Here is a 23412-nt window from a genome sequence, read left to right as displayed (position 1 = left end):
AAAGCATACTCTTCTTTTCTATTCATGCACTTTCCTTTTGACAAGGAGTTTGGCTTTCTAATAATTGTGAGACAGATTTTTGAATAGAATGAAGTTAAATTTCTAGATCATTTCTGAATTCTTATAATAAAATATCACCATTTCGCATTCAAGCATGGCAGAAATTTCTAAGCGGTTCATGTTAATCAATTCAGCGAAATATAAATAGCACACCATCAGTTTCAACAATTATTGAAAAAATTGTTTTTTCAGTGACTTCAATCTTAAAATCAGCTGTACCATCATGTTCTTAGCTTTTCATCATTATTTTTAGAGTGTGCTTCAGGATTCAAAAACAGGACTCTTCTGCTACCATTTGGCTGAAGCAATTCTTTAATCTGAAGAAAAACACGTTTACATGTGTTTTTGAATAAAATTAATCAAATAGTACAACACACATAATATGTATCACTCATAGATTATCGTTTTGTGGGAAAAAATGTTGCGATGGACTAAAATAAACCTTTTTCAAAAGAATATGAATTATTGATTTCATTATGGTTCAGGTTTTCAATTTATCACTCTCATAACAATCTTTCGGCATGTTATGGAATTGAAATAATATATAATTTTTAAAAAACTTGAGAATTTTTGAACCAAATATTTTCAATTTGTGATGATTTTCATTCTTTTTTTATTCAAATTCATGAAAATCACATGGTAAATTATTATTTGATTCAATGACGCAAAAAACTTTTTGATTTTTGAATTACAAATCAAACATGTATTACAGATAGGCCTTTGCGACAAGGAAAAATGAAGCGATTCGTCTCCGTCGAAAGAGCGAAATTCTTTTTTTTTTTTTAAGATAATACACCAAAAATTATTCAAATTCGAAAAAGAATAATTCGATTTCGAAAATGAATATTTTTTAAATTTGTGGAATGAATAGGGTTATAATTTTATCTTGAACTTTTTTTTTATCAAGACCTTTTTTTTTTAATTAATCATCAACTTTTCCCACAATTTCATATTTTTTTTTAGAATTTTTTGTATATTTATGAATTCAATAGATAAAAATAAATACATTTTGAAACAAACCAAATTTCGCATGGGGGGGAGGGGGATGAAGGGGTTTAGCCTCTTCATTGAACTTTTATGTGGAATTGGAGGGTTTCATGGGGCATAAAACCTTCTGTTTGTTTGAAATGTTATTTTTTTGAATCTTTTAAATTTCATTTCAATCAAAAAAATAAAAAATTATTATGATCTTAAAAATATTATTAAAAAAAAGAAAATATCCACAGAAACAAAAATAAAAGAAGGTCAGAAAAAATTGCAAAGAGCAATGTCTTTACGCAAGTATTGAAAATGCAATAGTCGGCTGGAGCGAGTGGCTCACATCGTTGATGATGGAGTTGTTCATATCACAGATGCGATTAATTCCAAAGAATTCAGTTACACTGGTATTAAGAACGTAGTTGGAGCGCTGAGAAAAGGAAGGTTGGTTTATAAAATTGGCAGACCTGCAGCAGTTGTCGGAAAAAAGGAACATAGAGTTTTGGATATTATTCACATTGAAGCAAAGTCTGGAACATGTTTAACTTTAAAAAAAACAAGAGAATTGGTTTGCTTTATTTTTATTAATATGTTTTAATCATTTGTTTTTCAGATAGAAAATGTAATAAACGATAACGATGAAGAAGACGCACCATTTGCGGAAGTTTCAATGTCAGCAACGTATGGATTTGTCAAGCGTCATCCTGAGCTGATGACTGGAACGCCAAAGAATATGGACATCAACAGACTGGCTGTTTCGTGCAGAAGTGTTTTAAAATCCTGGTGTTAAACACTCGACGAGCTGCACGAAAAATACCATTTCAATCCAGCTTTAATTATAAACATCGACGAATCTTCAACGCGCGTTCCTACAAACTCAAAACAGCTTATTGTGCATACTGCAGATACGAAAGCAGGTTTCACGAAAGAACAACCAAGAATGATTTATATAACATACGTTGCAGCTGTTGCAGCGGATGGATATGCCTTTCCTTTTATTATTCTATGGTCAAGTGTCAACCTTCCAGAGGAGCTGAAAAGCCTTTTATCCCCAACTCTTGAGATATGGACAAATGGAAGCGGCTGGATGGACAACGAGTGCTTCAAAAGGTGTGCTCTCACTGTTCTTCTACCTTCGATCATCGAAAGAAAAAAGCGCATGTCACTTGAAAACGAACACATTCTTCTCCTTCTTGATTCGCATGCATCTTGCGCAGATCCTTCGATCTGGCAAGAATTCCAAAAACAACAAGTCGACGTTTTAACCTTTGTGCCATACAGCACACACATCTGTCAACCACTGGACAGAGGAGTGTTTGCTGTGTTCAAATCTGAACTGACAAACAGATTTGAGGCTCCATCTTCTTCTTCATCTTTATCCAAACGAGCAGCAATTTCAGACGTTCTGCCTCAAGCCATCCACACTGCATTATCTCCTTCTGTAATTCACTTAGCTTTCGGCTGCAGTGGTGTTCTTCACTATTCTTCTGGGCCAGTTCTTTTGAAACTGCCCGAATCTTCGATTTTCACTCTTCCATCCCGAAGAAATAGATTCAACTTTTATGGAAAAGTGATAACCGAAGAAAATCTTTAAGAGAAATGGGAAAATCATTTGAAAATGAATATTGAAAAGAAAAATGAAATGGATGAAAAGGAGAAAGATGAAAAAAAGACTGCAGTGGATTAAAAGAAAAAAAATAAAAAAATTCATCCACATCAAAAACGATAATCCTGATGATGAAAAGAAAGATCATGCATTAAATCAAGCTGAAGGAAAAATGAAAGTTATCAGAAGAATTAATTCTGATTTTGTTTTCTTTTTATCATGTTGTTTTTTGAATTTTTTTCACTTTATTTTTTTGGGTCAGAATAAAGTGAAATTGTCAGGATAAAATAATAACCCTAACTTGAATTTTGGGTTTTTAATTCAACTAATTAGTATTTCATCAATTCACTTTGTTTTTGAATATTTGAAAAATTATGTATTTTCTTCAAATAATTTTCATTCATTTTGATAGAAAATATTTTATTTTGAAGTAAATTTGAAAAGAAAATGAATTCATTTTCATATTAAAAATTGATGATTAAAATATTAATACCAAAGAATAAAATTTTTTTCTATTGGTGAAAAAATTCTTGTTTTTTATTTTTCAATAAACGTGATTGAAATTAAAATATTTTTATTTTATAATTCAATAGAAATAATTTTTTTGAAATTTCTTTCATTTCAGTGATGATTTACGAAAATGAATAAAAAAATTCAAAAAAATGATTAGATTCATATTTCTATTAAAAAAAACAGTTATTTGAGTAAAAATATTTGATTGATTAAAAAACAACTTGAAAATTTCTGAAATCCATTCTCAAGACAAACTAAAATTTTCGGTTTTAAATGAATTTCGAAATTGAAGTATTCATTTTCGAAATCGAATTATTCTTTTTCGAAATCGAATTAATAAATTACGAAATTGAATCATTCTTTTACGAAAATGAATTATTTTTTTTCGATTTTGAATTATTTTTGGTGTATCATTCTCATTTGAATAAAAGAAAATAACTTGAGTTCACAAAAATCAAAATATTCTGAAAAATTCCATTCTCAGTTTATTTAACAACAAAAATAAAAAAGGTTTTGAATTTTTTATAACACACACACACACACACACACACACACACACACACACACACACACACACACACACACACACACACACACACACACACACACACACACACACACACACACACACACACACACACACACACACACACACACACACACACACACACACACACACACACACACACACACACACACACACACACACACACACACACACACACACACAAAAGAAAGAAAGAAAGAAAAAAAAGAAAAAAGAAAACAGAAACGAGAGATATTATCGAAATATATTCAACAAATCCAGATGTTCAGCCACACATTTGCAGTTGCCATTCCTTTCCTCTTCTCATCATCATTCAAAAGCTTTCTCTCTGTTTCATTTGTGAAAGAGAAACAGCTGTGAGAGAAGGAACATCGCTTACGAAACGAGGGGATGGATGCTCATTCAGACGTATATCCGGAAGAGGCTGTGGAGCAGCAGAGCTTTGTGGAGATAGACATCTGCCAGAAGAAGAAGAAGAAGACGATGATGATGATGATGATGAAGGTGATGATGAAGAATGAGTTGAGGATGAGGAGGAAGAAGAAGAAGAAGAAGAAGAAGAAGAAGAGGAAGAAGAAGAAGTAGTAGTAGTAGAAAAGCAATCACTTATTCTCAATGCATCATCATCACAACTCCCAGAAACAGAAGATTTCCTCGTTCTCGCTGTTGATGACTGCATTTCAGAGCCAGCTTTCGGCGAGGGAGGCAAACAGAGCGGAGGAAGAGCGATTCTTTGGCGAGCATCAGACACACTTTGCTGGCTGGCCTCTGTTTGCATCACAGATTCACAGACAATTCTGAGTTCTTTGGAAGGATTGTGGTTGATGGATGTGGAGGAAGAGGAAGAAGAGGAAGAAGAAGAGGAAGAGGAAGAGGAAGAGGAAGAGGAAAAAGGAGAGGAAGAAGAACGAGTAGTTGATAATAAATCTGATGAATGAGGAGGAGGAGGAGGAGGAAAATGAGAAGAAGGAGATGAAGAAGAAGGCGATGAAGATGATTGAGATGATGATGATGAAGATGAAGAAGATGATGAAATGTGTAATGATGGAAGCACCAAAGGTTCTGAAGTGCGTTGTGGCTTAGTCTTCGGAGAATGAGAGGAGTGAAATGAAAGAGAAGGCAGGACAGTTCTTGGAGATGTTGGTGAACGTGCAAAGGAAGAAGAATTGGATGGATTGGAAGAAGAGGAAGCAGAAGCAGAAGAAGCAGAAGCAGAAGAAGAAGAAGAAGAAGAAAAAAAAGAAGAAGAAGAGGAAATAGAGGAAGAGGAAGAGGAAGAAGTGTCAGAAGGAAATGAGTGAGAAGAAGAAGAAGATGATGATGATGATGATGACAAAACCAATCGAGAAGCCAATGAATTAATCTGAACGGGGTTCAAATCAAACGAAGGAGGAGAAGGAGAAGGATGAGAAGGATGAGAAAGTGGGTCACCATATGTTGAAGGCAATAAAGTTGTTGAGCGGGGTTTTGAAACAGATGGAGGAGATAAAGAAGAAGAAGAAGAAGAAGAAGAAGAAGAAACAGATGGAGGAGATAAAGAAGAAGAAGAATTAGAATTAGAAGAAGAAGAGGAGGAGGAAGAAGAAAGTGAGGGAGAAGAAGAGGAGGAGGAAGTTGAAGTAATCTTTTCTTCTTCTTCTGCAGATGTTTGCGATGAAGATAAAGAAGCATTGCTGCCATCCAAACCAACAGAACGCTCACGATTATTTTCTGTTGAAGCAAATTCATTCGTCTTTTCTTGAATGCAACTTGATGGATTTACAGCACATTTCGATGAATTTAATGAATTCGATGAACTTGTTAAATCTAAATGATCTTTGTTGTTTTTAATTTCAGTGAAAATTGAGTGGTTTTCGTTGTTTGAATGGAGATGTTCATCTTCTTTGATAGAAGAACTTGAAAATGTGCTGTTATCAATGGTATATGCCAATGGAATATCAGAAGAAGAAGAAGAAGGAGAATGAGAAGAAGAAGAAGGAGAAAGAGAAGAAGAAACAAATGCACATGGAGATGAGGGAGAAAGTGAAGAAGAAGCAGTAACTCTTGTTGGTGAAAGCAAAGGAGAAGTTGAGAATGAAGAAGAATGTGAATGGAAAGCAGAAGAAGAAGGAGAAAGAGAATGCGAAAATGTATTTGCCAATGGAGCAGAAGTGAGAGAAGGAGCAATCAAAGACTGCGAAGTTGAAGCACGACTCAACATTGGCGTCAATCTTTGAGGAGATTGAGGAGAACGAGAAGAATGCAAAGAGAGCAGAGAAGAAGAAGATGTTTGCTTTCCCAGAAGAGCAAATGAATGTGACGGTGAATGTGAATGTGAAGGAGAATGTGAAGGAGAATGCGAATGAGAAGGAGAAGGAGGAAGTATCCTGCGTTCTCTGCCTTCTCCCAATCTGCTCAAAGCTCCTGTTGCTGCTCCTGTTGTTGTTGTTGCTGCTGCTGTTGATGTTGAAGTTGAGGTTGATTCTCTTCCTCCTTCTCTTCCTTCTCCTCCTTCTCCTCCACTTCCTCCCATTTCTCTTGTTCCTCTTGTCCCACCTCTTCCATCTTTCTCCCTATCAGTCTCTTCTCCTTCTCCTCTTTCTCTTCTTTCTCCTCTTTCTCCTCTTTCAGTTATTCCTGTTATCCCCACTGCTTCTGCTCCTTCTGACCCCTCAACGCATTCATCCCCACCTTCTCCTTCAGAAATGGACCCAACAAGAACATGAGCAGCAGCCAATATGCCCAAAAGATTCCTCCGTCGCGACTCTTCAATCTCCATCCGCATCTTCCGCAGCTTCTCTTCTGCGCGCTGCTGCCTTTCTTCCATCTCGTGCAGATATTGGTATTCTTTGTACTTCTTCGGTTTGTGCTTCGCCTGTTTGTTCTGCAGGAACTGAGGCGCAGGCGGGGGTGTGTAGAGGGATGTGGTGCGCTTGCTGAATGGATAGCCAGAGGAACGAGAAGGGGAAGAAGAAGAAGAAGAAGAAGAGGAGGAGGAGGACGCTGTACCTTTAACCTTCTTTGGATCTCCTCCATTTGAGTTTTTCCCTCCATTTCGAGATTTCCCATCATCAATATCAGCATCCCCTCCTCTTCCTCTTCCCCCTCTTCCTCCTTCTTCTTCATCTTCATCTCCTTCCCCATTCCCTTCTCCATTCTCCCACTGCCTCTTCGCACTCTCCATCATTCTCTTCTTCTCTTTGTGGTTGGTCTTCGTCACCATCAGCTTCCAGTTCGTTTCTGCCCTCTTTTGCTTCAGCTCTCTTTCTTTTGCAGCGCCTTCTGAAATCTCATTCAGACTGCACGGAAGAAGAGGCAAAGAGCTTTTGATGGAAGAGGGTTGATTAGATGCATTAACAGTGTTGTCATTGACTTCATCATCAAAAACTACATTGTCATTATCAGCAGAACATGAAGATGTGGAAGAGGAAGAGGAAGAGGATGATGATGATGATGATGATGATGATCCATTTTCTCTTCTCTCCTTCCCTCCACCTTCAGCGCTTCCGTCACTTTCTCCCTCATCTGATCTTCCAGTCCCTTCTTTTTTAACTGAACCAGAAACTCCGTCTGCTTCTTGTCTGTTTTTGAATTTGGCTAACTCCTTTTCCAATTCTGCAATTCTCAGCTCGTTTTCACTCAATTTTTCGATGCGCTCTGCTGCTTCCTTCAGCTTCTTCCTCAGAGAAACGATTTCATTTGGAGAAGAAGGAGAAGAAGAAAGAGAAGAGAAGGAAGAGGAAGAAGAAGAAGAAGAGGATGATGATGATTGTGAAGAAGAAGGAAGAGGAGATGTTGAGATACTCATCAGCGACTGCATATTCCAAGTTGAATCAGAATTGCTTCCTTCTTCTTCTCCTTCTCCTTTTCTGCTTTTATTTCCATTTCCATTTTCACCTTTGCTTCCTTCTTTCCCACCAGAAGAATCTGCCAATGAAGACTTTCCATTCATCTCCCCACCATTTTGCTCTCCCTTCTCAGCTTCCTCTTTCCCTCCATTCACCAACATCATCTTCTTCTTCAGCTCCTTCTTCAGTTCTTCTATTTCTTTGTCTTTCATTGTCACTTCAACTTCCAGCTCTGCTATTCTTCCTTCTTTCTCTCTGATCATCTGCCTCTGTGCTGCTGCATCTGCGCTCCTCACAAGCTCCTCATCAATCGCACTTTGCAGCAAATCTCCTTCATTTTCCCCTTCTTTCCCTTTTCTTCCTTTTATTTTTTCTGCCTTCACTGCCTTTTCCAGCTCTTCCTTGTGTCTTTGCATCGCCTCTGTCATTAACTTGCTGTGTTGCAGTGCCATCTGCTTCATCCGCTCATCACATTCACTCAGAGCTTCCTTCTGCGCTGCCTCACTCGCAGCGAGCTTTGCTTCAAATATACGCTCATTCAACTGAAATTAAGAATTTTGTTTCGTTTTATTTATTTATTTTTTTTTTTTCATTTTTAATTATGTTTTGTTTTTGAAGTGTAGTTTGGAGGCGAAGTTAATCATTGACAAGAGACAAGAGCAGGATGCAGCATATTGAATTCCAATGGTTCATTGTTTCAAAATAGATAAAAAAACAAAATAACAACAACAATAAAATTAATAATTTTTATTTGATGCATTTAATGTCATAAAAGCAAATTTCTCAAACCTTCATTTGGCTTTCAAGTGCTTGCTTTTCTTCCTTGAATTTTGTTGCAAGTTTTTCAATTGATGCTCCTCCACCCATACCAAACGAAAAAATATCTCCTGCATTAAATCCTTCAAGTCCCAGTTCCGCGAGAAACCGATCAAAATTTTCAATGGTATACGATTTTCCAAGTCGTTCTTTTTGAAATAACTTTTTTTTTTCATTTTTAAGAGATCATCAATAATAAAGAATGGTATTTTAATAACATCAAACCTGCTCCTTCATATTTAAAAGTAATTTCGAAAACATTGTTCTTTCATTTTCTATTGTTTTATCCCTTTGCTTCACTTGGGCTTTGAGATATTCAAACTGAGGGTCAATTACTTGATTTAAATATTTCCAAAACTATAAAAAATGATTTAATGTATCGAAAGAAAGGATAAAAAAGGTCAGAATATAATAACTGTTACAAACCGTTTCTACAGAAGGAGAAGTGTCAACAGAAATAAAGAATGATAATATTTGTTGTGCAAATCTTTGAAAAACTTCATCACATTCATCTTGAACATTAAGCAATTGTTCCTAATTTAAAAAACAATTATAATATCGGTAATTATAATAACCATTAATTTTGTAAGAAGTTATTATTATAAAAATACCGCATTTAAACTTAATAAACCAGAAGAAAACAATTTTGTGATTTGTGAAAAATACTGTTCCAAAAATTCTTTATGCTCGAAGTAATATTGATGAACAACTTCTTCTATTTTTTTGTTAAGATTTTGTTTGGATATAAAATTATCTTCCTCATTCATATGATAAAAAAAATATAATAAAACGATTTATAAATTACTTTTTGGGAAACAGAAAAAGTCTGTTTTTTATTAAACAACAAACCAGTTTATGAAATTATTACTGTACATTTTTTTTGTGATTTATAAATCAAAGGAATAATGTTTCAAAAAAAGGCCCCAATATTAGTCATCTTAGGATCGTGAAGAATCAAAATGGCAGAAGAGTCTCAAGCAAAGGAAATAATGCCCCAATCTTTGGCTGATTTTAAATTTGAAAAAATTTTAAACATTATTCCTGAAACTCAAAATATGATCGTGCTTGCTACTGGAAATATGACTGGAAAGCCTGAGCCTGCGCTTGTATTTCTGTTGAAGGCACAGTTCGAAGAGAGCAATATTCCAATCTTTTTTGCTGGATCAGAGGAAGGAGATAAAATATTACCTGTTGAATTTCTCCAAAATCTTCAGCACAACGACAAGTTTTACAATTTTATTGGAAAATGTGATCCTCGACTCAATCCTCTATTTGTAAAACTAATCTATCCAGCAACACCAAAGGACATTGAAAAGGTATATCATATTTTGTTTAATTTTCTGTTCTTATTTTCACTTATTTTTTGAAATATCAAACAAATATCAAAAAATAGTACACACCAACGAAAACTTTGGTCCTTCGCGAGACTCCAGAAATCTATTCAAAATACGTGAAATCATACATCGAATCAAGAGCAGTTGAAAAGGAATTGAAATGGGTTTGGAACATTCTCGATGGGATATCTGAAAAAGAGAGAGTTATTTATCATGATGATGATCCTGAAACAGGGTTTACAATCGTTCCAGATACCAAATGGGATGAAAGAAATATGAAGTATCTTTACTTTACCGTTTTGGCAAAGACAAGAAAAATCAAATCTCTTCGCGATATCAATGGAAGTCACATTGAATTTTTGAAAAGAATGAAAGAAGAAGCGATGAAAGCTGCAAAAGCCAAATACGGAGTACCTTCAGCACAGTTGTTATGCTACGTGCATTACCTCCCTTCGTTTATGCAACTGCACTACCACGTGATAAACATTGAAAGAGGAGATATGCGTGGGCCTAGGTGTATCTTGGTTGATGACATTATTGACAATCTGCAGAGGGACCCAGAATATTATCAGAAATCTAACTTGACAATTCCTCTTTCAGAGACACACGAAATTGTTTCGGCTATGAAAGCAGACGGTTTTGTCTTTGAGGAGTAATTTTTTTTTGCCATCCGCTATTATTTTGATGCTGAAATAGCATCTGGCTGATCCTCTTTGAAATCATATTTTCGTTCGAGTTTTTATCAATTTTTTTTTTCTCAATGAGAATAACGAAAAAAGTGCTGAAAGCACATGAACACTATTTATTAAATAGTTAATTTAGAAAAACATGAAATTTCTTATTCTCATTGAAAAAAAATTTTTGATCAAAACTCGAACGAAAGTTTGATTTCAAAGGGGATCAGCCACAATTTAGATATTATTCTTTTGAAGATAATTTTTTTATGGCATCCATCTTCATTGCTTCGTGCAATTTTTTTTTTATTGATTGAATATTTGTACTTTTGCTAGTTTTTTTTTAGCAATCAGAAAGTTGAGAGCATTTATTCTTGAGAATTTTTTTTTTCAAACGTTGAATTCTCTACTAAGTTAGTTTATATTAGAGAATAACTGAATTAAAAAAATTTCAGATGTCAACGAGAAATCAAAATTCATTAATTAAATTGGATTAAGGTGCTTGACCATTTTATTCTCTTATGCTGAGGCGAAATTGCACGTTATTTTTTCTTTCATCTTAGCTAAGTATTTTCTTATTGTTTTTATCTTTGTTTTTCTCCTTTTCCAGTTTTTTGATTTTTAACTTAATTTTCAGAATCTTGAATATTATTCCATTTTGCTCGTTAACATCGTTTTTGTGCTTTTATAATCCTTACATTTTCTTCTGTTCTGAGCAAAATTTTTAACCAAAAGAAATTAAAAATCACATTATTTTTCATTTTTCCATTCAAAGAAATAAATTTTTCTAAATCATTCATTTTCGTACAAATGCTATTTTAGATTATTGAATTCATCAGATGAAACACTTCTAATATCTTGGGGTAATGAAATTGGTTAGAAACATTACAGTTAAACAAAGGAAAAACTTTACGAATCTATAATAAAGCATAATGGGTATATGTTTTTCTCATTCTAGGAAATGGGAAGATCGAAATGTCAAGTGGAAGATTGTACATTGGGGGGCTTGGATTCGGATTTTCAGAAGATGAACTGAAAAATGCATTTAGCAAATTTGGGGAAATAGACTCTTTCGTCGCGAAAACTGGTTATGCTTTTGTTGTATGTATTTTATCTGCTTTTTCTTTTTTCAAAGCTTGCATTTTTTTAAATGTTTTGTTGTTTGCTTAACAATGATATCATTGCTTTCTATGATAATCTTTTATCGTAATAAACTGATTTAATAATCTTTTATTTTTCTATCCAAGGTGTATCGCGATCCAAAATGTGCTGAGGAGGCAATCAGGGAAATGGACAAAAAGGAAATGTTTGGGAGAACGATTACCGTTGAAGAATCGCATTCTAAGCCTGGAGAAAGGAGTTCGAGGACTGGATGTTACAACTGTGGATCTCAGGACCACATTTCAAGAGACTGTCCCGAACCTCCACGTCGTGCTCCTCGTTCTGTTGGGTGCTTTAATTGTGGAAAACCAGGACATCTGGCAAGAGATTGTCCTGAACCGCATAACAGTAATAGACCATGGATGAGAGATTCCAGAGAACCTTCAAGAAGAGGATATCGCTCAAGAAGCAGATCTCATTCATATCGTTCAAGATCAAGATCGCCAAGAAGATATTCCAGAAGCCCAAGATACTATTCAAGAAGCCCGCGTAGATATTCCAGAAGTCCACGAAGGTATTCTCGAAGTCCACGTAGATATTCACGTTCACCGAGGCGCCGCTCATACAGTCGTTCAGTTCCACGTGGATCGAGAAAATCTCGTTCAAGATCTTCACATCCCCGTTCAATATCTCCTGAAGCATGGAAGGGCAGAAGAGAAAGTTCACGTTAAGTAAATTGTTTCATTTAAATCTTATTTTTATGTCAGTCGTACTGAGTGCTTCATTGGGGCAGAGTCGCAGTGGTACATTTTTTGACAAGTCACATTCGAAGAAGCCACGTGTATTTCATCGATTGGCTACAATGTTTCTTATTCTTTGTTTCAAAACAATACAGAAAATAACAAATAATTTCGTTCGTTCATTTGAGAGGAACAATATACAAAGAACAAAATCCATATGAAATGGTGGTACAGCTGTAAGGTTTAACGCTTGATCAAAGTTTTTTTCTTTGGAATAATATTCAAAAAAGTATTAGATATCAAATTTCAAACACTCAAATTTCACGAAACGTTTTAAAATTTCCCAGTATCTATTTTTGAATTTTTGTTCATTTAAATTTTAGAAATGAAAAGAAATTGTTTCTCTGTTTTAGTTTTTGTTATTTCTATAAAACATTTAGAGTTATGGGCAATTATTGATCAAATGGGTTGTGAATCATCAACATCAAAGCCGATTCCAGATAAATATAAATCAATTAAAGAAGTTGAATTTTTTCCTTATATTTGTGATTATCACTGATGCTTTTTATAAGGTTCAAACAGCAATTCGACAAGCAGGGCTTGAAAGTTCGAATTTAATTTTTGGAATTGATTACACAAAATCAAATTTATATACCGTTTGTACAAATTTTAAAGGATCTTATGCTGAGCTTTGAAAAATTGAATTTTTTTTATTTGCGAAGGGTGAAAGAACTTTTAATGGAAGGAACCTCCATGATGCTTCGGTTGAAAATCCATATATGCAAGTCATACGACTTATCGGAGAAACACTTGAGCCTTTTGATGGTATGATCAGTGTTTTGTTTGATAAAGTTTTGTATTTCTTTCTTCAAAAAAAATTTTATTTTATAAGATGACCATATCATTCCGTCTTTTGGCTTTGGCGATATATACACTTCGTGTGTTATGCATCAGAAATTTTTATATACGTTTTAATTTTTATGATTGTTTAAAAACGAAATGGTACAATTTTAGAGATAAAAGTGTATTTCCTTTCTTTCCTGACAGAGAGCCGGTTGGATTTATGGAAGTGTTAGACAGATACAGAGGAATAACACCAGGAATTAATCTTTCAGGACCAACAAATTTTGCTCCTTTGATACATAAAGCGATTGAAATCGTTAAAAAAGAACGTTCAGTGTGTTTTGATAGTTTCCTTGGATCAATTATCATCCGCTTAAAATATTATGTTTTTCGTAAATTTCTATTCTTTTTTTCAGTATCATATTTTGATAATTGTAACAGATGGAGAAGTGACAGCAGAAAAAGCTACAAGTGAAGCAATTGTGGAGGCGTCAAATTATCCGCTTTCAATTATTTGTATTGGTGTTGGTGATGGTCCCTGGGATCTAATGAAAAAATTCGATGATAAATTGCCAACACGAAAGTTCGATAACGTATGTGAAAAAAATGTTATTTTTTTTAAATTTTTATTTGATAATAATTCTGTTTCACTCTTTTTTTTCAAAATAAATTATTATGTGTACATTTGGATTGAACAAATTATATATTTATATGAATTCTTGGAATATTCATAAATCCCTTCAGTTCCAATTTGTTGAGTTTCACGCAATCCAAAGGAAATATTCAGAAAACTTTGCGCCAATGTTTGCAATGCATTGCTTGATGGAAATACCCGAACAGTGTGTTAATATTTTAAAAATTCTTTTTATTTTTTATTTTATTTTTTTATTTATTTATTTATTTATTTATTGTTTTTATTTTTATATTTGATTGTACTTTTAATTGCCTTGCTCACTTTTTTTTCAATCAGGTACAAATACATCAAGAAACTCGGATATCTTGGCTAAGAACACAAAAAATTTGATTTTGTTGGTGGAAAAAATTCATTCCAAAATTCGAATATTAGCAAAGATCGGTATTTCTTTTGAGAGATTCTTGTCTTTGTGGAAGGTGTACATGCATTTCAGAAGACTAATTCATGAAATCTAAATTTCCTAAATATTTCATTCTCCGAAATATATGTGAAGAGTTTCTTATTTATTTATTTTATTATGATTATTTCTTATTTTATTGTTGAAATTCATTAGCTTAGTTAATTTGGACGTTCATGTGAATTCATTCCTATTTGTGTTAAATATCAACGCAATTTTTCTTTTCTTTTCTTTTTATTTTCAATTGTAATTTTCAAGCGGTTTTATTTTTTGAAAATCTTAGAAGACATTTTTTTCCTAGGATTTTTTATTTTTTTTATTATTATTAAATTGTTTTCTTCTTATTGTTTCAAATTTGTTTTTTCTTTTTGAAATGACTTTTTTTTCAAAGTAAATTTTTTTCTTTCAACATTTTTGAGATTCGAATTAAAAAAACAAAAGATTTTTTTTTTTTTCATAATTTTTGTGAATAACCTTTCATGCTCATTTTTATTTCTTGTATAACTCGTTTATACAAAACTTTAAGAAATGAAGCAATCTTTTCTTAAAGTTCTTTCAATTTTCTTATCATCAAACAATCGTTTTTTTTATTTATTTTTGACTTTTCTCATTTCAAAATTTCTTTCTTTTTCTTTTCTGTTCTTTTTTTCTCATTTCTCTTTTACTTTTTTATTTTGAGAATTGTTTTGTGTGTCGTTGTGATTCATTTGAAACAATCAACAAATAGAAAGCAAGAGATGAAAGATGAAAATTCGAGAAATAAGTTTAACATTTATATTACCCTTTCATTCTTTTTTTCATTAAATTGAAGAAAGTTATTATTTGCTTGGTTTTTCAATAAATTTCAAAATTTAATTGTTTCTTTAGAAATGATAATATCACACATTATGAGAAAGATCTAACAAACAAGAAAAGAATAACTGAAGTGAATTTTTAAGAAAAAACATAAGACTAATTAAACAACATGAAAGAAAGAGAAGGAGAAGGAGAAGGAGAAATGAGTTTGATGCTAATAATGATAAATTCCTTATATAACGAAAGAAATCAAAGATGCTACGAATAGACAGAGATTAAACAAAGAGTAAACAGAAAAGAAAAGAAAAGAAATTGAAAGAGTATAAAAGGAGATATGAAATCTTATTTCTTGAATAAAAGTTAAAAGATAATTGAAGACAAACAAAAGGAAAAGAATTAGAAAAATGAAAAATTCAAAAAAATATATAATTGTAAGACTATCATTCAACGAAGCAAAAACAACACTGCTCTTATTCCAAACTCTAATTAAATAATTTGCGGATATAAATGACAAAAAGAATTGTTTAATGAAAAGAAAAAGATGAAAGGAAGAAAGAAAAGAATTAAAAAGAAAAGAAAAGCATATATTCACAATTTGCTCTTGAAAATGAACTATTAAAAATAAAAAAAGCATTCTATGAAAAAAGTAACGCAAGGCAATTTATGCTCGTTAAAAACAGGTTAAATGAATACATTTCATCTCTCTCTCTCTCTCTCTCTCTCTCTCTCTCTCTCTCTCTCTCTCTCTCTCTCTAACTGTTCAACATTTCATTCACTTCCTTCTCCCTTCTTCCATCACAAACATTAAAATAACTTAGCAATTTGACTTTTATAAAATAAACAGTAAACAACTAACTTCGTCTTTCAAAGCAAAGAAAAAATGAATGAAAGAGAAAGAAAAAGAATAAGAAGGAAGAAGAAAAGAAAACAAACCAGATTTTTTTCAATCCCCAACAAAAACACCTGCTCAGCATCCTCAAATCCTTCTTATAAATTAAAAAAAATAAAACAATCAATTTTTTATTCTTCTTCCTCCTCCTCCTCTCCCTCTTCCATCTCTTTCATTTTCCTCACATCCACACTTCCTCTTCTGCTTCCTTCTGTCAGGGCAACCACGCTTTCTTCTTCTTCGAACCCAACTTCTGCTCTTTCTCCTTTTGAGTCAAATGGAAATATCCTTTTTGTATTCCGTTTTCCAGCACGATCGGATGATTGTCGCATTACAAAAGACAAAACAATCAAAAGAGAAATAATAGCCACCATTCCCACAGCTGCTATAACAATGACTGAAATAAGCACAGATGATGAAATAGAAGATGGAGAAGAGGAAGAGGAAGGAGAGGAAGGAGAGGAAGGAGAGGAAGGAGAGGAAGGAGATGGAGTAGATTCTTTCTTCTTCTCCTCAGCTTCTCCTTCGATCTGCCTTTCCATCTTCATCGCCTCTTCTCCTCCTCCTCCTCCTCCTTCCACTCTTCCGCTCTCCTCCAGTGGTGGAGGTGGCGTCAAATCCTTCGGATTGATCGTCGGCTCCTGTTGTGGAAGCTCTGGAAGCTTCGGTATCTCCACACAAACATCGTCTGCATTCAAATAAAAACCATCATCGCACCTCGCAAAGACACATATTGTGGTTGAAAACTCACCTGTGGCTGGATCGATTGGGCGACCAAAGATTTTGTGCGCAGAAGAGGAAGAGGATTGGAAAGAACGAGGGAAGAAGTGCTTGGTGGAAGAAGAAGAATGTGCTGATGAAAGAGAGTTTTTGTTTGATATACCAAATAATTTCAGAATAAAAGAAAACACAAATGACAATTTTCCTTCTTTCTTTTCTTGTTTTCCCTTCATCTCATTCATCTTCCTCCTCTCCTTCTCCTTCTCCTTCTCAACCACCTCCGTTCCATTCCACACGCCCCCCGACAAGCTTGTCACTCCTGTGCATGCAGCATCCTCCTTCACCTCCCACGCTGCCCTCTCCTGAAACAGCTCTGCCACCGACACACACATCTGCAGCCGTGACTCAATCTCCATATCGTCCAACGACGGCGTTCTCGGTGCAATCCAATCCGGCGGAGTGAATTTGAACTCCAGCGGCAGCCCATCTTCTCTCTCCCCCCATTCCCAGCTGTGCATGTCCAGCACAGTAAACGTCTGGCTCATCCCCTTGCGCGGCATCGTGGGCGGCAGCTTCGTCAGATCAATGCCTGAATCCGGCTGCATTGCCACAGCCTCAATGGTGTCTGAGCTGAGCACCGTTCCGCCGGCAAACGAGCTCGAATCAACATCCCCTTGAGGATCACGCGGATCCACTCCCAAAGTGGCTACTCGTGCGGCGTGCGAGACTTGCATGTGCTTCACGAAATGGGCACAGGCGCTGCCACACAATCCGTCAGTGAGGAGGATGATGGAGTGCGCATCGAACGGTTTTTTCTCCTTGTACGTCTCCAGAATCACATCCGCATACGCTGCAAAGTAGTCGTTCAGCTCAGAGTTGCGTGCTGCGGGCTTTGACCACTGCCTTGTGCGTGATGTGAAAGGCGCCTCTTCCATTGTTTCTGTCTTCTCCACCGTTTGAGCATACCAATCGCCAATCCTCTCTAACGTCGTGTAGTCTGTCATTGCCACTCCTTGCCCATCCAGCAGCAGAGGGGCTAAGTAATCATTCAATGGAGACTTTGCCATGTCTGCTTCTGGGTAAACAGGGAAACTGTTCGGAGACAAGATTTTGAACAATCCGTAGGCCAGATCCAGATAACCCCCTGTGTTCATCCTTAAGTCAATGATCAGCTTCTCGGCATCTAATTTGGCGTATTCTTCCAGAGCTGTCAGGACAGCCTGGGCAAACACAGAAGAGGAAGAGGAGCTGAAAGAGGAGATGACAAGCACACCCAGCTTCAGATCGTGGGAATAATAGGAAACGACTCCCTTTGCATAGAGGATGAGATTGAGGGTGAGTGGGTCGCCGGCTGCATTTGGGAAAGAGGAAGAAGAAGAAGAGGAGGAGGAGGAGGAGGAGGAAAAAGAAGATGAAGTTTTATTATGAACTAAATTATTGTTCAAAAGATTTGTGTTATTTGCAATTTCATCAACATTATCTGTATCAGACGTTGTTTGATTGTTGCTCTTCCAATCTTTTCTGTTAAATTTTGTCTTTTCCACTTTGTTGTGTCTGACAATGTGTTTGTATGAATGAGGTCTTGGAATTGTTAAAGAAGGCGTTGAACGTAAACTACGTAAAAGAGAAGAAGAAGAAGAAGATGATGATGATGATGATGAATTCGAAGTGAATAATAATGATGATTCATTTTCTTCATTGCTTGGCAAATTTGAATGAGAACGACGCAATTTCGAATTAACGGGCACAATTGGAATAGAGACAGTTGTATCAAAAAAGTCTGATTGGAAATTTGGAGATGAATAATAAGAGAAAGAAGGAGAAGAGGAGGAAGAGGAAGAGGAAGAAGAAGAAGAAGAAGAAGAAGAAATATCATCATTGTTTGTGTTCAATGTATTTGAGTATTGTTTCATCAGCTGCTCTTTTGAGTGTTGAGAGCGATGGAAGTGAAGATACTGCACATCTGGTTCATTTTGATGGTGGTTGGAGATTTGATTGAGATTTGGTGGAGTTTGAATGGAGGAAGAGGAAGAGGAAGAGGAGGGAGAAGAGGAAGAGAAAGATGACGAAGAAGATGATTTTGCATCAACTGAATTCCATTGATTGTTCTGAGTATTCTTGTCAGCATTTCTTGTCTTATTTTCGATGTGATATGCTTTTTTCATTAACTCTGGTGACATTTTGATTTGGCTTATATCAAAGTTGAAGCGGCTGATGAATGAAGATGTTGTGAAGGGAGGGTATTTACCATCATCTTCGTCTTTGACTTCTTCTTCTTCTTCTTCTTCTTCTTCTCTATCTCCATTGAATGTTGTATCTTTTCCTTCTCTTTCTCTTCCTTCTCTTTCTCCTTCTTTTCCTTCTTTTCCTTCTTTTCCTTCTTTTCCTTCTTTTCCTTCTTTTTCAAACACTTTTGCAATCTTTGCATTGATGTCATCATCATCCAGACAAAAGTGAATTCCTCTTCTTTTCGCACATCCTCTTCTGTTTTTGCTACTTTTACTGCTTTTGGCTGCTTTGTTAACAAATTTCTTTTCTTTCCGCCTATCTTCATTGCCAACACCATCACTTTCATTGAAATCTGATTCAATATTATTATTATTTGTATTGTTGTTACCATCATCAATATTTTCGTCATTTCCATTCCCTCTTCCAATTCTCTTACCTTCTCCTTCTTTTTCTCCTTCTTTTCCTTCTTTTCCTTCTCTTCCTTCTTCATCTCCTTCAATTCCAACCAGCACTCCTTCATCCAGTGCATAGCGCATTCCCCCCAGAAACAGCTGCCTTTGGCGCTTGAGCATCTTCTGCTGCGCTCGGCGGAAGGCGGAGGCAGCCACAGTGTGCGTGTGTGTGGAGTTATTGGATGAGTGTGGTGAAGCGGAAGAGGAAGCGGAAGAGGAAGAGGATGAGGAGGAGGAGGAGGAAGAAGAAGAAGAAGAAGAAAATGACGATTGCGAACGTGTAGCTGAAGCATTGTTTGAGTTTCTCGAGTAGTAAAGTGGCATTTGCGGACAAAATTCAGTCAAATTTGCAACGTTGCTCGACGAAAACGCATAGAATCTGATGGGATATTCATCTTCAATCATCTCAGGTGGGGTCTCTTGATTGGTATTATTATTATTGTCTCTGTTGTTATTAGGATTATTTGAAAATGCACTCTTTGAAAGCTCGTTCGAGCCTGCTGGCTGTGGTTGGTCGTCTTCTGGTGTTTTCGCTCTCAAATATTTGATTTTGAAGTCTGAAGGAGGAGGATACTGCCCAGCAAGTCGATATGCCAGAGGCATCATCAATGCATAGTTTAAATTTGCTGCAACATTTCTCGTAAAATGCAAATTTTCTGCAACCCACTTTGCAATAGACTCGGCTGGAGTTTCATTTTCTGGATAATTTTCACCATCAAAAGCAATTGCTGAAACTTCAAGACCAACAATATTTTTTTCTAATCCCATCATTATGAATGTCCATAAAAGTCCTGTTGGTCCTTCCACTACGTACACCTTATCTGGACTACCATCTTCCCGGTAGCGTATTTGAAAGTTAAAAATAGAAAAATACAGAAAGTCTTGAGGGCAAGGAAGGCTGTATGTTGCTTGAGGATCATTCATTTTCCCAACTGCTTCAAGAATTGCTAAGTGTTTTTGAAAGCCGTTTGAATAAGTTGTTCTTTCAATGTTATCAAGTGTATGTTGAATGTCATATCCCAAAGAATGGAAATATGAAAATTTTCTTAACATTTTATCACGATAAGCATATCCATCGAAATATGTTTTTATAGCCAACGTAACACTATCCAGCTCATTCAACTTAAAAATGGAAATAAAATACTTTAAAAATTGAAAGAATCAGCAGCATAATACCGGAAATTCATTCAGGCATGATATCAGTTGAGCAGGTTCATGAATTGTTGAAGCATGAATATTGCATCCATCGCAATTAACAGTTTGAAAACGAATAAGAAACAAAAGTTCTATGAGCATTGTATAAAGCCAACGGTTCAGCTGTTCGGATAAGTTGGTAATAAGAATAATTAAAATATGGTATATTATTCTGTAAATGAAAAACAAACATATAATTTGTTAAATCAGAACATGTTATGCATACTGATTAATGATGAACAAAAATTGGATATTCACTTTAAATCAAGAAAAATCTTGTATCTGGTTCAAAATAAATGTTTCATGAACATTTTTTGAACACAATTTATAATTCGAATTTGGAAAACTTATTATTCGAAATTGGTCAACTTATTATTCTCAGTTGCAAAACTTCTTATCCAAAATTAATCAAATTTCGTATTTTTCAAAAAAAAATTATTTTGTGAAAAATTGGTTTATGGCTGAATATCAGAAAATATTGAAAATATTGTATTCACTCAATGTTCGAAATGCAGATGAGAATTTGAACCCAGATTTTTATTATTTGTGAATAAGCATGAAATTTTTCGATTTTTCAGGAAAAAATCATTATCCATGAAATCGTTTAATTCTCAAATAAATTCATCTCACATTGTTCAACGATGCATTATTCAATCAAAATATATCATTTGTATTATTTCAAGATTCTGAAAAACAATTATGAACAAAAAATGAATTTTGAAAGAACATTCAAAGATTTTTTCAATGATGAAAAATTAATGATTTCATGATCTTGTATGATTGCAAATAATGTTTTTTGAAAGAATAATGTGTAATCTGACAATGTGAGGTGAAATAATTCAAAGATAATCCGATTTCTTTGATCATGATTTTTTCCTGAAAAATCGGAAATTTTCATGTTTATTTACAAATAATAAAATTAAAGGTTCAATTTCTATTCTTCATTTTGAATATTGACTGAATATGATATTTTAATCACATTTCGACACTCAATCAATGGAAGGCTTAAAACAAAAAAAAATTTTTTTTTAAATACTCAATTTTATAAATTTTGAATAAGAAGTTTACCAATTTCGTATAAACTTCTCTACAATTTTGAATAATAAGTTAACCAAATATGAATAATAAATGGTGATTCGAATATTCATTTTAGAAACTTGAATGATTTTGTTTCTCCGAAAATTACAGATTGTGCAAAAAATACCGGACATCGCAAAAAATACAGGACAAGATCGATATCTCAATAACCGCAAGAAGAAAAATTCAGATAAATTTCCTCAAAATATATCTCATCAATGCAAACTCATTTGGCATATAAAACTATCATTTTCATGAAGACTGAATATCGAAAAAATTATTATTTGAATTTTCGGAGAAATAGGATTTTGAGTTTCTCCGAGATGTCGATATTTATTTTTTCTGAGCACAAATGAAGCTATTTTGAAAGTTTTGTATTTCAAATGAGTTTGTATTGATAAGATATATTCTGAGGAAAATTGTCAGAATTATTCCATTTTCAGTTATTGTGAAATCGATCTTGTCCGGTATTTTGTGCGATGTCCGGTATTTTATGCGATATCTGTAATAATATTTGTTTCTTAACACTGCAGAGAAAGTTGTTTCATATCTGTATGAATTATAAATTCATTAGCATTGAGGGAATAATTAGGTCAATTGTCAAAAAGCAACTATCAATGGTAGTTGAGATAATGCCACTGTCAACAGTTATTGAAAGTGTCCACTATTAATAACACCAACTATATATCAACATCATATAATATCCTTTTTTAATAATAAAATTCCAAAAACGAACTGGTTGATCATAATTGATATCATAAAATTTTCGGGGTGTTGATTCAAAGAAGGTTTTATTACAAAAAAAATAGTTTTTTCCATTTAAATGATAAAATCAAGATAATAACAAAAATGATGATGCTTGAGATTTTAGTCATGTTAAAATTGTCTTTGAATGGAACAAGAGCTCTAAAGTGTTCATTTATCATTATTCAAAGAAAATTTCCTGACAAATTTTATTTTTTACAGAAAAATCATGGATTTAAAAATAATAACCCATTTAAATTGTCACATTTCCAAAAATGTAAGGAAATTTCGGATTTAGCAGTTAGTTGCAATCCGAAAAAAAAAATGATTTGGAAACATGTTGAGTGAGTGGAAATTAAAAAAGAGACATAGCAGAAAAGCGATTCATACGAAACAGTATCCTTCAAACAAGATACAAAAGCAGAACTGGTTGATCTGTGTGCTTTTGTCTATTTGAGAATAAGTGATTGTTGCTGAAGATGAAGGAGATGATGATGAAAATAACAAAAAAGAATAGAAGGTGCATGAGAGACCAACGAAGAGAGTAACATTTCTCTTGTCTTGCTGCCTTGCTTTTCTCGCAAAAGAGTCAGAAAAGCCAGATCCAGATTGGCTGCTCATCCAATCGGATTCTGTGTCCATTTAATTCAGTGAAGGCAAGTGACGATGGATGAAATAAAGAAGATTGAAGAACAAAACAGATGAAAATGGAAGGAGTTGTTGAAGAGGAAAAACAAAGAGATAGATGAAAAGAAGAAGATGATGAAGTTGGAGAAGAACAAATTGACAACAATGACAGAACACATTGCCAATGCATAAAGAATATTCTGATTCTTTCCCTTTCCCTTCTTCTTCTTCTTCTTCTCTGCTGCTCAATCACCACAAGTTGTATTGATTTTCCTCCCAGAATTCACAAGAGAGGAAGAAGTGAAATGTGGCTTAAAATCATCAGAGGCAGAAGATAATCCACCCATTTTGTGTTTTTCATGCACTTCCAAAGCAATCAGTGAAGATTGTGAGGAAGGAGTTGATGATGTTTGAGGGCTGTTTGGAGACTGTTGTGTTGAAGAAGAAGAAGAAATTTCATTGAACATCAACTTTATTCGTCGACAGCTCATGATTCCTTATTTTTTCACGTTCCGAATGAAACTTTGTTGCACCTGTGAATATGACGATTTGTGC

General features: G+C 34.5%; 6 protein-coding genes across 6 annotated transcripts; 4 read left to right on the top strand and 2 right to left on the bottom strand.

Moving 5' to 3' along the window:
- Positions 1–1090: 1090 nt before the first annotated feature.
- On the top strand, positions 1091–2632 carry MONOS_6688 (uncharacterized protein; the record flags this gene model as incomplete). Its single annotated transcript, XM_067876936.1, has 4 exons — positions 1091–1113; positions 1360–1606; positions 1652–1805; positions 1869–2632. 4 exons carry the CDS (start codon positions 1091–1093, stop codon positions 2630–2632), a joined length of 1188 nt encoding a protein of 395 aa, XP_067723355.1.
- A 1385-nt stretch (positions 2633–4017) lies between these two features.
- MONOS_6687 (uncharacterized protein) lies at positions 4018–8584 on the bottom strand (the record flags this gene model as incomplete). Its single annotated transcript, XM_067876935.1, has 4 exons — positions 4018–4788; positions 5044–8073; positions 8321–8509; positions 8573–8584. 4 exons carry the CDS (start codon positions 8582–8584, stop codon positions 4018–4020), a joined length of 4002 nt encoding a protein of 1333 aa, XP_067723354.1.
- A 722-nt stretch (positions 8585–9306) lies between these two features.
- On the top strand, positions 9307–10337 carry MONOS_6686 (putative Scavenger mRNA decapping enzyme; the record flags this gene model as incomplete). The annotated part of the gene is made up of 2 exons (XM_067876934.1): positions 9307–9663; positions 9741–10337. 2 exons carry the CDS (start codon positions 9307–9309, stop codon positions 10335–10337), a joined length of 954 nt encoding a protein of 317 aa, XP_067723353.1.
- A 981-nt stretch (positions 10338–11318) lies between these two features.
- On the top strand, positions 11319–12187 carry MONOS_6685 (RNA-binding region RNP-1 domain-containing protein; the record flags this gene model as incomplete). Its single annotated transcript, XM_067876933.1, has 2 exons — positions 11319–11456; positions 11603–12187. The coding sequence occupies exons 1-2, from the start codon at positions 11331–11333 to the stop codon at positions 12185–12187; spliced, it is 711 nt and encodes a 236-aa protein (XP_067723352.1). The 5' UTR covers positions 11319–11330.
- Positions 12188–12216: 29 nt separating this feature from the next.
- MONOS_6684 (putative E3 ubiquitin-protein ligase RGLG2) lies at positions 12217–14881 on the top strand (the record flags this gene model as incomplete). Its single annotated transcript, XM_067876932.1, has 9 exons — positions 12217–12259; positions 12637–12719; positions 12769–12852; positions 12919–13021; positions 13089–13134; positions 13211–13373; positions 13456–13632; positions 13784–13878; positions 14010–14881. 9 exons carry the CDS (start codon positions 12217–12219, stop codon positions 14044–14046), a joined length of 831 nt encoding a protein of 276 aa, XP_067723351.1. The 3' UTR covers positions 14047–14881.
- Positions 14882–14960: 79 nt separating this feature from the next.
- On the bottom strand, positions 14961–20568 carry MONOS_6683 (uncharacterized protein). The gene is made up of 3 exons (XM_067876931.1): positions 20392–20568; positions 15859–20337; positions 14961–15407 (listed from the first exon to the last, which is right to left on the bottom strand). Exons 1-2 carry the CDS (start codon positions 20509–20511, stop codon positions 15946–15948), a joined length of 4512 nt encoding a protein of 1503 aa, XP_067723350.1. The 5' UTR covers positions 20512–20568; the 3' UTR covers positions 14961–15407; positions 15859–15945.
- Between the last annotated feature and the right edge of the window lie 2844 nt (positions 20569–23412).

Source organism: Monocercomonoides exilis (genome assembly GCF_001643675.1).
Source record: "Monocercomonoides exilis strain PA203 chromosome Unknown scaffold37-1059404, whole genome shotgun sequence".
In the NCBI taxonomy this organism is placed as follows: Eukaryota; Preaxostyla; order Oxymonadida; family Polymastigidae; genus Monocercomonoides; species Monocercomonoides exilis.
The sequence above is the reverse complement of the archived record's forward strand: the minus strand, read 5'-3'. Positions and strand labels throughout refer to the sequence as shown.

Coding starts and splice junctions, on each gene's coding strand:
- MONOS_6683 (XM_067876931.1), bottom strand. CDS start 20,511: ATGCTCATAGAACTTTTGTTTCTTATTCGTTTTCAAACTGTTAATTGC. Junction 20,338..20,391: donor CATGCCTGAATGAATTTCCG/GTATTATGCTGC, acceptor TCCATTTTTAAG/TTGAATGAGCTGGATAGTGT.